Below are 14,150 nucleotides of genomic sequence, written 5' to 3'. Positions count from 1 at the left end.
AGAAAATGCTTTTTATAAGAAAAGGGGTCTTCTTATGTAGTTTTTGTCCAGGGGAAAAAGAAGAGGAACAATTAAAGACGCGACTAGCTACAACCACTACATACGATTTTCCTCACTGTCTATCTGCGCCTAAATCTAAATGCAAATTCTATGAACAAAGCTTCTTTCCTACAATTGGCCGCCTGTTGAACACTGTTCCACTAGCCTGCTTCCTGATGGAATACAACATTGTAGTCTTCAAATCCAATGTAAACAAGTTTTTGTTGGGCCGGTCCCATAGTTAATCAAATTCTATCCAGCTTGCACAATTAACGATTAACAGTACAGTATTACATTAATTAACACTTACCCTCCAATCGCCTTTGGGCCTTAAAAGTGGTGACTCCCAAGTAAAAAAAAAGTACTACAAATGGGAGGAGCAGAGAGAGAGAAAGAAAGAGGGAACAGCGAATCGTAACCAATGCATAATTTATTACAAGTAAACGAAGTTTAAGTTTTTGTTATTTTCTGAATCATTTTCTCGACTTTTTGAGTTAGTTTCCGAGCATTTGAAGTTAGTTCTGTGAATATGGATCCAAGAGTTCTTGTTTTTTTGTTTGTTTGTTTATTTTTGTTTTTGTCTTTTTTTTTCTATTCCCGGCGATTTCGATCTATGCGATTATCGTCATGTTGTGTCCATAGTTTTGCCATTTTATTTCTTGTCATTTAAGGTGTTTTATTTATATTTTTATACTTAGTTTAGAAAGAAGAAAAATTATTACGTAGTTAAACAAAAAAGAAGAAAAAATAACGTGTTATTGTATCTGTTATTTACGTGTTTGTATATTTATTACTTTCATTCATGTGTCTTTTGTAATGTTTTTATTTTATTGTGGAGAAAATAAGCTTTAGCTCAATCTGTTTTATGTAATTATATATTTGTTAGTTTGGTATTTTAATAGTTTTTTTTCATTGTGGGAGAAATAATATTGAATTTAATCTGCTAATTTTATGTAGTATGTATATTTATGTATTTCTTATTTGTGGTAGACTTTTAATATGTTACTTTCATAAATATAGTTTTTCGAATTTTTAAACGTTATATATATATATATATATATATATATATATATATATATATATATATATATATATATATATATATATTTAATTATTTTCTACTATAATAATTAAATACTTAAAGACACTAGTGTTTCATCCTTTCGGGAATCTTCAGTGCAGGGTGTCACGATTAATACCAGCCGAACGATTTGAACCCCGCATCACGAGACATCTCTGGCTCGATTAGCGGAGACCTAATCCATTCGGCTACCATTAACCGCTTGAAGTAACGTTGAATTTAAACATCTTAATTTTAAATGTTCATTTACGTCAGTCAGACAGTGATCTAATCGTTATACGACGATCTACGCATAAAGAGCTAAATTGACCGACTTTAATTCAACTGAAAGTGCTCAACGATACGAAACGAATTTCTTAATGGGGCTGTCATAATTATTTTACGAAAACCGCGTAATGAACGTTGGTTTCTGTACGTCTTTATCGCGTATACTATATACACATAATCTATTATATAAATCTCACCTGTCTGTATGTCTGTCTGTCTGTCTGTATGTATGTATGTATGTATGTATGTATGTGCGCCTAAAACTTTCGACAGACCCAGCGAAAATTGACAAACTTGGTATCATTTTAAAGTTCAGACCCTCGGAACAATAATATCGAAAAATTGGTCCGAACGATTAAGTCTAACTTGGTTATCTGCCCGGTTTTCTGTATGCGGGTCATAATATTTAGTGAAATTTTACCGTTAAATACTACATAATACTATTGCTAATGTTATTCTATGCATATTTGAAAGCATGCTGACTAATGACCGGAAATGACGTCAGCTCTCTATCATGGCGACTTTTGAAACTTACATAAAGTTCACGCGAAAGACTGAAATACTAATTTTCGGGTCGAAAAATTTGTACCAACGTGATTATCGAATTTCAAAACGTAAAATACCAAATTTTCACAAAAATCGAAGAGGAAAAAATAAAATTATTAATGATTGAAAATATTTACCGAAGAAGATCAAAATTACCAGTTGCTAGATTTTAAAATGTAAACAATACATTTCTGTATGAAACTCTAAACGTCCTAGTCGTAATCTCAAATATAACAGAGGGAAAGGGGAAGGCATGATATGAGTTAATCAACGTTTGCTTCTCTAAAGCCTTATACTTAGAGTTTAAGATTCTAAATGCGAGTTAATAGATTCGTGCGTTTTCTCCTAAGTATAATCTCCTCCTTATTTTCGATGATAGTCTGACGTGTTCACTTCCGTATTATTCTATTTTTAAAAAATGCATATAAGACATATATGATGTACTATATTGACATAAGATGTCATATGTCAAAAATAACACCGATGTACTGATGATTCCAAAAATCAGTTACATGGATCAGTGTACGCTAGGAGCTTATTGTAACATTCCAAAAATTACGTAAATATGTCAAGTAATTCAGAGTACATATTTTCGTCCTTAATGTCCTCATGACAGTAATTGTAAAATTCTACTTACGGTGGGGTATTCAAGTTACTGGAATGCTGAGACTAATACTTCACTAAAAAATTAATGTTGAAGTAATGGTTGCCTAATCCCTAACAGTGTTAATGTTTTATAGATTAATTTCGGAAAACTGCTGCAACAGTTTATGATTAAAACATTACTTTATTTAAAATATATTTTTAACACTAGGGTGAGGGATATGAAGTTATTCCCGGAAATGGCTGAAACGGTTTACGATTTAAACATTACTTTATTTCAAGTATATTTTTAACAATTGGGTGAGGATATGAAACCAGTCCCGGAAATGACTCTAACGTTTGCGCATTAAACATTACATTATTTCATGTATATTTTTAACAATGGGGTGCGAGATATGAAGTCAGTCCCGGTAACGGCTGAAACATTTTACGTTTCAGGCATTACTTTATTTAATGTATGTAAAATTATCAAAAATGATTGTCGAAATTAGTAACATATCCAAGAATTATGAAAAATGATGAAATGTGTGTTAATTGATTGATGTGTTTCTAATGAAATAATCAACCCAGACAATATATCAAAGTTATAATTATAGTAAATGGGGAAGCATAATGTGGGTTAAAATCATAAAAAATGATTGTCGAAATTAGTAACATATCCAAGAATTATGAAATGTGAGTTATTTGATTTGTTTGGCCCGTGTGTGTTTGTAATAAAATAAACAGCTTAGGCATGTATCAAAGTTATAATTTTAGTAAGAGGGGTCGATAATGTGGGTTAAATCATAAAAAATGATGGTCGAAATTTGTAACATATCCAAGAATTATGAAAAATAATGAAATATGAGTTATTTGATTGGTGTGTTTGTAATGAAATACACAGCCCAGACAATGTCTCAAAGTTATTATTTTAGTAAGAGTGAGATAATGTGAGTCAAATGATGATAAATGATTGTCAAATTTAGTAACATATCCAAGAATTATGGAAAATGATGAAATGTGAATCATTTGATTAGTGTGTTTGTAATGTAATACACAGCCCAGACAATGTCTCAAAGTTATTATTTTAGTAATAGAGGGCGATAATGTGGGTTAAATCGTGAAAAGTGGTTGTCGAAATAAGTAACATATCCAAGAATTATGAAAAAGGATGAAATGTGAGACATTTAATGGGTGTGTTTGTAATGAAATGAACAGCCCAGACAATGTATCAAAGTTATTATTTTAGTAAGGGGGTGATAATGCGGGTTAAATCATGAAAAATACTTGTCGAAATTTATAACGTATCTAAGAATTATGAAAAATGATGAATTGTAAGTTATTTGATTGGTGAGTTTGTAATGAAATACTTGGGAATACAAAATGCTTAATGTAGATCATCTAAGTTAAGCAAAATTGTCCTGGCCATTATCAGATGGGTGACTACTTGGGAATACAAAATGCTTTATATAGATTACCAAAGTTAAGCAGTATTGTCTTGGTCATTATCAGATGGGTGACTACTTCGAATAAAAAATGCTTTATGAAGATCACCAAAGTTAAGCAACATTGTCTTGGTCATTATCTCGTTGGTGACTACTTTGTGTTGGTCATTTCAGATGGGTTACTACTTGGGATTACTAAATGATTTATGTAGATCACAAAATTTAAACAAACATGGAACCTGGTCATTATCAGATGGGTGACTACTTGGGAATACCAAATGCTTTATGTAGATTACTAAAGTTAAGCAACATGGAGCCTGGTCATTAACAGACGAGTGTCTACTTGGGATTACCAAATGCTTTATGTAGATCACAAAAGTTAAGCAACAATGAGCTTGGTCATTATCAGGTGGGTTACTATTGGATTCATTGGTTGGAGTGATTGGTTGTTTTACGGCATATCAACCCTTTTCAGGTTATTTAAAGCCGAATCCTTTTATTTTGAAGGAAAGTTTTTAAATAGAATTTTTTTTTCAAATCGGTTTCTTTTTAACCCATAGTTGGGACACTTACACGTACTACCAATCTGGGTCAGAATGGATCTAGGAGCAATGGCAATTAAAGGGTGGCTCCACACTCCCCAAAGCCCGCAAGCTGGGGCCTCACCATCGGATATAGTTAAGGCCATATCGAGGACCAGTTACTACTTGGGATTACTAAATGCTTTATGTAGATCACCAAAGTTAAGCAACATTTAGCTTGGGATTGAATGAAATTGATGGAGATATATACTCGAACAATACCCGGTGTAACTCTAGGTTAAATGTGATATGTTAGAAAATATATGAGCAAAGTATCCGGTGTCACCCTGGATTGAATGAGTGAGGTGGAAAATATATACTTGCAGAATACCCGGCATCGCCCGGGATTGAATGAGATTGATGAATATATATACTAGCAGAATACCCGGTGTAGCCTGGGATTTAATAAGATTGATGGAAATATATACTATCAGAATACCCGACATTGCCCGGGATTGAATGAGATTGATGAATATATATATACTAGCAGATTGCCTGGCGTCGCTTGGGATATAATGAGATAGATGGAAATATATACTGGCAGAGTACCACGCATCGCCTGGGATTAAATGAGATAGGTGGAAATATATAGTAGCAGAGTACCCGGCATCACCCGAATAAATGGGATAGGTGCAATTATATACTAGCAGGATACCTGGCGCCACCCGAGATTCAGCAAGATAGGGTCAAATATATACTAGCAGAATACCCAAAGTCACCCGGGATTGAATGAGAGACATGCAAATGTATGCTAGCAGAATACATGATGTCGGCTTGGATCGAAAGAGATAGATACAAATATATACTAGCAGAATACTTGCCGTTGCCCAGGATTGAATGAGATTGATTGAAAGAATAATAGCAGAATACCTTGTGTCGCCCGGGATTTAATGAGAGAGGTAGAAATATATATTAGCAGAATACTCGGCGTTGTCTAGGATGAAATGAAATAGGTGAGAATATGTACTAGCAGAATACCGAGCGTCGCCGGGGATTAAATGAGATAGGTGGAAATAAATACTAGCATAATACCCGGCGTTGCCTGGGATTGAATGAGATTAATGGAAATATATACTAACAGAATACCCAGAGTCGCTCGGGATTGAATTAGATGGAAACATATACTAGCAAAATACCTGACGTCGCTCGGGATTAAATAGATGGAAATATATACTAGCAAAATACCCAGCGTCGCCCGGAATTAAATGAGATAAGTGGAAATATATACAAGCAGAATACCAGGAATCGCCCGCGATTAAATAATTCAGGTTCAAATAGATACTAACAGAATACCTAGCATCGCCTGGGATTGAATGAGATAGGTACAAATCTTGAATAGACGAATACTTGGCGTCGCCTTGGATTGTATTAGATAGTTGCACATATACACTAGCAGAATACATAGCTTTGCTAAAGATTGAATGAGATAGGTGAGAAAATATACTAGCAATATCGCCGGCATTGTCTTCTCCAAATACATCCATAAACACTGTGTTCTTCTACATGATTAAACATTTTACATTAAATAAAAACACTAACAAATCAGACCATTACGTGCTGCAAGACTACCAATTCTTTTTACCTTTTCGCCTTTTTTATTTATTTTTTGTCGGGGGAGTCCATTGCTGTACTAACACTATAAGAACCATGCATTTTCTCTTTTTATTAGACTTTTCCGTTATACCAAATTGAGCCACAGCAACGCGTGGCAGGGTACAGCTAGTTGAAAATATTACAGATTGATCAGTTTTGCTACAAATCCTTTTAGCATTTTTGCAGACAATTAAGAACATAACACGATATGCCTATTTTCTTTTTTCTCGCCAGTTTTTATATTCCCTTTCTCTTTTTTCGTGTTTCTTTAATTCTTTAATATTTGCTTTATTCACTTATTTTGCTTTTTTATTCACATATTTTCAAGCTGAATTATAACTTTAACATCATTTACCTTACATATATTAATGTATTTCGTAATAAACTAAAATATTTTGGACGGGGTAAGATGTTTTTCACTTTCGATTAATCCTTCTTTTATTATAAACCGGAAGTCAGTTTATTAATAGGATTTATAACTCATTTTCTAAAGGAATATTATTAGACTTTTAATGCTATATAGATAGTTACAATTAAAACAGGCTTTATTTAGTACTAGCGGAGGTACCCGGCGTTGCCCGGGTGTTTGGAGGTGTGTGTGTGTGAGTGTTAAAAAGATGTGTAAAATAAAAAAAAAAAAAAAAGTTTTGGTGGGAAGGTCGGATTGAACCCCGAATCCTTGACGCGAAGGTAGAAACGAAAGGGAAAAAAGCCAGTCACCTAACCATCTGGGCCACGACGGAGAGGAACTCATACGGGCGTTATATGAATGTTTATGAAGCGAAATAAACAGGTGCGAGGAAGTCTGACCTAGTTTTGTAAGCCAAATCATTCGCGGACATACACAAGAAAAAGCGATTGAACACACACACATACACGCACACATACACACACATATACACACACACACACACACACACACACTTTGGCTTTTATATATATAGATGCCCCCCTGGTTTAGCTAATATATATGACGCGAGTAAATTTTCTGTAAATGCAAAGAGCGAACTTTATTTTGTAAACGAAATAAACCGGTAATGATTTATGTTGAATTTTTTCTGTCAGTGTTCAATCTGGCGAAGAAATGAAATTTTATTTGCCTCCCCACTGGCAAGCAAAAGGACCCAAATATGTTTAATGTTATTTTTATCCGTCTGTTTTATGCACGTAAAATTGAAAGAATTAATGGAAAAAAGTGATAAAGAATGTAAGAAAGACTGTTAAAAAATCATTTGTAGGTGCTTAGGGCCTAAGAAAAAGGGAAAAAAGCGCAAAAAATGAAGGTAGTCCTGCATAATTAGACGCGAATTCGCGTGAATTCCCGTCAAGTATTGATCGTGCGAGACCGGCAATCATCGGTGTCAGCCGCAGACTACCGGAAAAAAAAACAAACAAACAAAACGAACTGGAAGAAAATACAACTGGGGTAAAACAAAAAAGGAAACCCCCAAGAAACTTACAGTATAAAATGCAAAAATGTTTATGGTATTTTATTATTATTTTTATTTATTTATTGTTGTTTTATGCAATGAAATCCAATAAACAAAACAAACTCCAAAAAAATACAAATGGAAAAATAAATAAATAAATAAATAAAACCAGAAAACTGACTGTGTATAATGAAAATATGCTTAATAGATTAATGTTGGTGTGTTTTCTGAAAAAAAAAAGTATTTTTAACCGTATCATTGTTACGTGTAAGTACAACGATTTCTGATGTGTTTAGTTTTGTTTTCTTTTTTGTATTTTTTTCTTTGTGGTCGCTTTTTACCAATTAGAATGTCGTCTGATTCCATATCGATAGCGAAGTAGTAATTGGGCTAATGAAACCCCCAGAAATTCAATGTATAAGAATAAAAAAATGAATAAGTAAGTAATCCGAAAATAAGAAGTCAGCTGTCCCCCCTAGTATACGTAAAAAATCACTGACAACATAATAGAAGGAAAAATACACTAAATAAAATATTAAATCGAGTAATCGTTTTAACATGTGAAGAACACTCGCGGCTGACTGGTAAGTTTGTTCTAAAACCTGGTTTTGTTTAAGTAATCCCTCGACTCGCGCCCTCCCAAGCAAAAAGGTAAAAAAGGGGGGAAGGAAAAAAAACTAAAATAAAAAGAAATATAAAAAATTGCATAAGTAACCCATAGAATAGCTGTAATCGAAAGTTGCGTTTCACCCGACGGTAAAATGCCAATCCATTTTTTGTAAGCAACTAAGAACTCAAACCGGTGTTTCCTTGTAAATTCCCCTGTGGACGTATCCGCAACGGTGTTAAGTGATCGCGGGAGGAGTATGAATCTAATAGAGAGAAAAGATTTTACCACTTCCATTGATTGTAACAGATTTTGGCCGCGAACTCTCGGCAGAAAAAATATAGAGGTCTAAGATTATCGAGGAAGTGGATAGGTAATAGGCCTATAACACACCAGAGATTTCGTGCTGCAGTCCGTGCATAATACATTCGCATGAAATGTCTTGATTTTTAATCCTATTAAGGTCAAACTCAGAGGGGGAAAATGAGTTCATTTTATTTATATATAGAGAGAGAAGAGAAAAGATTAATCAACTTTGGCTATGGGATAAGTTTCACCATTTTCTAGAGGTAAACAAACGAGAAAGAGATTCGTACAAACTATTTGAAAATCAGTTGCCCAGAGATGGAATTGGTTGGACTTATGATTTGTCGAGAAATTGATTAAAAGACGTGTTGGGACAAGGGTTGAGTTTGTTCTGGTGTTTTTGAAGGCAAGAGTCCCATTTGTATTTTAAAAAGTCGTTGATATTTTATAATGCCACAAATCTATTTATGTCTACAATATTGATGTATTTTCATAAAGCATTGTTTAGTGTGTGTATAAATGTAATTTATAGAAGGTAATAAAATGTGAAAATGTAATGGATGATGTGTGTGTGTGTGTGTGTGTGTGTGTGTGTGTGTGTGTGTGTGTGTGTGTGTGTGTGTGTGTGTGTGTGTGTGTGTGCGTGTGTGTTTACTTGAGTCAGCGTGGTCTGATGGAGGGGAAATGTTCCCGAAATATCATATCATACGGAACTTCCACTAGACTACATTGAGGCAAGTAAGAAAAAAATACAATATGATATTACGTATACTATATATATGTGTGTGTATGTGTGTGTGTTAATATATATATATATATATATATATTACAGTTTTATCTGCTTAGTTGCACATGTTTCAGTTACCGAATCGTATCAACGACCCAGTAACTCCGTGAGATTTTAACAGAAATGGTTATTATGATTGGAAAGACGATATTAGAAGAAGCAAAAAAAGGGGGAGGGAAGAGGAATTTCAATTCTGATTTGACAACATTTTAAGATTTAATAATTAAATAACCATTGAAAAGGGGTGAGGTGGAGTTTAAAATATTCAACCAGATACGGATAAGAGTAGAGGGATAGGGAGGGAGAGAGAGATGAAGAAGATGGAAATAAAGGGAAGTATATGTGTAAGACTTTGAAGGCGGGGTAGGAGGAGAGAAAGAGAGATAAGAACTATAAGGAAAAAGGGAAATACAAGCAGTCAAGGAGGTTGTGTTCACTAGTGGACTGTCGAACTGTCGCGGTTTGTTGCTGGAGAGATGACAGATGGAGCTTTACCCTATTCTTCCTATACCTCGTCCTACCCTACTCTTTCACCCTACCCCCTTTAAATCTCCAAATACTACCAATTTAAACCTCACTTAACTTTCTACAATTACCTAGTAATCTGCGCCCATTGATCTTTTTAGTTAAATTTACCCACCTAATGCCAAAACAATATCCCCAATTTTTTGGGAAAATATTGTACATGTAACTATATAGGTTTACACCTGCACATGTGGGCACATGTAGGTATGTACATGGACGTATAACTATACAATGATTATATATATGTGTATATATCTTAATATGTAGATGTCCCGATATAAGTACGGGCATAAAATAGTAGTTAAAATGTAATACCTCAACCTAGAGCAGTAAGTACAGTATTTAACCTCCATAAAACTACCATACACCCCTTCCCAAACACTAGCTAGTAGCATCATTCCACCGAACTATTAACCATATAATCATCTAGAAGCCACACTCCATCCCTACTTGTTAGGAATATAGCCTAATATCTTCCTAAATAATCGTAAATTAATTATGAAACTAATTCACCTACTTATTTATTGGGCGCACCCCTCTTCTTCTTCTTTACGTATTCCACTTATCCTCAATATTTCTATATATTTTGTAATATATTCGCCTCCCTCCCATACCCTTATGCCATATATATATTCATTTATTCATTTATTCACTTATCTTTTATCATTTACACATTTATCTGTACAGGTATTAAACTATCCCCCGCTTACTTACTAATTACTATGATAATTATTTACATATAAAAGTATGCATATGTAAGAATATGTATATGTATTTGTATGGATATACAGGGTGTCTCCAAAAAATGTACTCACACTTTAACCGTTGCTAACATGCTGTCTTTTTTGTGTTGCAGGTGTGAGGTGTGAAGCACAGCATGGCAAGAAATCAAGTTAGCTCGGAAGAGAGGAAGTTTGTCCTGAAATGTTATTGGAAGACAGAAAACACCATTGAAGTGCAAAGACGATTCAGAAGGGAATTCGCAAGACCGCCACCAATGCGCCAGACCATTGCTCGCATCAAAGAGAAATTTGAAGCAGATGGAACCGTGCAGAACGTCAACAAGAAACATTCTGGACGACCTCGGACATCCACGAACCCTGGAAAAGAAGAGCAGGTGCAGGAAACACTCTTTCGATCACCACAGAAATCATTTCGACAAACTGCTCGAGAAACCCACATCTCAAAAGATAGCGTCCATCGCATCATGAAGCGTCTGCACTGGAAATGCTACATTCCAACACTAATTCATGCTCTCAACGAAGACGATCCTGACCGAAGAGTCGAATTCTGTGAATGGTACCTGGCAAAATGTGCAGAAGATGCAGGGTTTCCACACAAAATTTTGTGGAGCGATGAGGCAACCTTTAAATTAAATAGCACCATTAATCGTCATAATTGCACGTACTGGGGTCCTATAAATCCTCATGTAACACTTGAACACCATGTAAACTTCCCAGGAGTAAATGTGTAGTGTGGGATATCCGCACAGGGTATAATAGGGCGATTTTTGTATCAACGAACGGAACTGTCACTGGTGAGAGATACTTTAACTTGCTTCAGGAGATTGTTGGTCCACAAATTTCTGAGATGTTTGGTGATGACGGCGAGATTTACTTTCAGCAAGATAGAGAACCTCCCCACTATCATCGCGATGTACGAGCTCACCTCGATGAAGCTTTCCCAGACACATGGATTGGACGAAGGGGTGTCATTGAATACCCTGCACGTTCCATGGACCTCACGCCCATGGACTTCTTTTTGTGGGTATATCTCAAAGACAAAGTTTATCGCACCAAACCAAGAACAATTGATGCATTGAAAATGGAAACTGAAAGACGATGTCGCGATATTCCTAATGACCTGTTTCGTGACGTTTGCGAATACCTTGGTGCGCGTTATCAGCATTGTTTGGACAATAATGGTCATCAATTCGAATATTTGTGAACATGATTCTTTAATCACATTTGTCTTCTGTATTCGAAGCTATTCCATTTCACTGTATGTTCATAAATAAAGGATTTCTCGCCATTCGAAGTGTGAGTACATTTTTGAGAAACCCTGTATGTATGTATTTGTACAGATATACCCAGAATACTATTATTATTAATGCGCTTTACTCGCACTAACTTCAGGCTACTTATTTGGTCCCCAAAACTATGTGTATGCGTATGTATGTGCGTATATGTATCTATGTATTTTTATGTATGTATATGTATATATGTGGGTATAAATATATAGGTGTGTATATGCGTATATATGTATTTATATGTATATGTATGGGTGTATGTATGCATGGGTCATGTATATGTACTATATGTGCCCCTACGTAGGTGTGTATATATGGGTATATATTTGGATATGCATGTATGTGTACATGTTTGCGTATATGCATATGTATTTATGTATGTGTATGCATGTGTATGCATATGTATGCGTATATGTATGTATGTGTATATATACCTATATATATATATATATATATATATATATATAGTAGGACAACAAAAGTATGAAATGAAGACACAAAACTATATATTGGCAGATATAGAATGGATCATTTATTTAATAATGGAATACAGCCAAAATTTGGAGGATAGAAGGGACTCTTTATGCCAGGGCATTTCGAAGCCTAATGCTTCTCATCAGAAGAGTAGAGAAGGTGCTAGGTAGCATATGGAAGATGCGGCGTCTAGCGTAAGGTTCATTAGGAACGAAAGATATTAAGAGGAATTATAGAATGTTGGGGGAAGTTTTATTGAATTCTAAATAAATAAGGAGAAGCTTATTATATATAGTATGATATATAAGATTATATATGGTCTTTAAAATAGCACTGAGATTCAGGGGTATATGTATTATGGTGAAATAGGGGTGTATCGTTACTGCGTGGTAATTTATTTTAACGGTTTGTGGGGTGTCTATAAATTCGCTTATAATTTTTTTTTTTTTGGGGGGGGGTTAAACTGAAAGGTAATATACGGCAATATATTTATAAGTTTCTACTGTAATAATATAGGGAGTATGATCATAAGGGGGCGGTCGGAGATTAGGGTGGTAATGACTATGAGTGCGTTTAACTTGATGCAAAAGGTTAAGTATACCTATTGATGTCAAAGTGGAGGAGTAAGAAAATTATTACTACTTATGAGAGTGGTAAAAATATACCAAATAATAGTAGGGTAATTATAATAGTACGAAAGATAATAATAATGAAAATTATAATAGTAGTAATATTAAAGCTGAAAATAAAATAGAAGTAAAATTTGAGATAAAAATAAAGATGAAGTAACATCTTCCCCATGCTACCTAACACCTTCTCTATTCTTCCGATGAGAAGCATTAGGCTTCGAAATTCCCTGGCATAAGTCCCTTCTATCCCCCAAATTTTACGTTTATTCCATTATTCAATAAATGATCCATTCTATATCTACCAATATATAGTTTTGTGTCTTCATTTCATACTCTTGTTGCCCTATTGTATAAGCTCCAGTAATTATTGTTGAGCTTGACATTATCCGGATAAGTCTCCTTTGTGGAATTGAACTTTCTCTTTTCCTTTTAAATGAAGCTATATATATATATATATATATATATATATATATATATATATATATATATATATATATATATATATATATATTATGCATAGGTGTATATAAATCTGCGTATATTTGTATATATATGATACATTTGGCACTAAAGTTGCCTAGTTAATTATAGTGACTTATATATCCCACTTTTATTTTATTTTATTTATTTAATTATTTTGTCTATTTTTTATCTCATAGTCTCTGTATCTATATATACATATATACTAGGTATCTATACAATTTCTTAGCGAATATTATTCATTTTCCTTCACTATCATTATTACTGTTATTTTTATCTTGATTATTCTATTTAATGATTACCTTTTATTATAATTATTATCATAATCGTCATCATCATCATCATTATTATTATTATTATTATTATTATTATTATTATTATTATTATTATCTATGTTGCCCTACATGCATATTTTTATGATTTTGTATCTATTCAATCCATGCCTGACAATTCTTGATTTACTTAATTTCTTAGAGACATTTTATAGCCAATGGATCAAATTGACTAATGGATCATCACTAGATCACATGGAGTTTGACTAATAAATTACCAATGGATACCAACCATAGACACGTTGTCCTTTTAGACATGAACTAATCTTTCACAACTCTCTCATACTAAAATGACAACGTGTCTTTGGTTTTGGACTTTGTATCCATTAGTAATTTATTAGTCAAACTCCATGTGATTCATGTGATCCAATGATGATCAATTTGTCAAATAGATCGACTGAGCTTCTCCCTATAGTT

At 33.9% G+C, this 14,150-nt stretch overlaps 1 protein-coding gene across 2 annotated transcripts in view; it reads left to right on the top strand.

The window, feature by feature from the left end:
* The window catches only part of LOC145279760 (uncharacterized), a 58,676-nt gene extending 47,378 nt beyond the window's left edge, over nucleotides 1–11,298 (top strand). Inside the window, exon 2 of one of the 2 annotated variants that reach the window (XM_080131067.1) lies at nucleotides 10,646–11,298. In XM_080131067.1, coding sequence (XP_079987193.1) covers nucleotides 10,667–11,263 — 597 coding nt within the window. In that variant the 5' untranslated portion in view covers nucleotides 10,646–10,666 and the 3' untranslated portion in view covers nucleotides 11,264–11,298. The remainder of the gene's footprint in view (nucleotides 1–10,645) is intronic. The other variant, XM_080131068.1, reaches the window with a different exon arrangement.
* The last annotated feature ends 2,852 nt before the right edge of the window (nucleotides 11,299–14,150 follow it).

Source organism: Euprymna scolopes, chromosome 7 (genome assembly GCF_053919585.1).
Source record: "Euprymna scolopes isolate OS-2025 chromosome 7, ASM5391958v1, whole genome shotgun sequence".
Classification (NCBI taxonomy): Eukaryota; Metazoa; Mollusca; class Cephalopoda; order Sepiida; family Sepiolidae; genus Euprymna; species Euprymna scolopes.
This window is presented reverse-complemented; position numbering and strand designations above follow the sequence as displayed.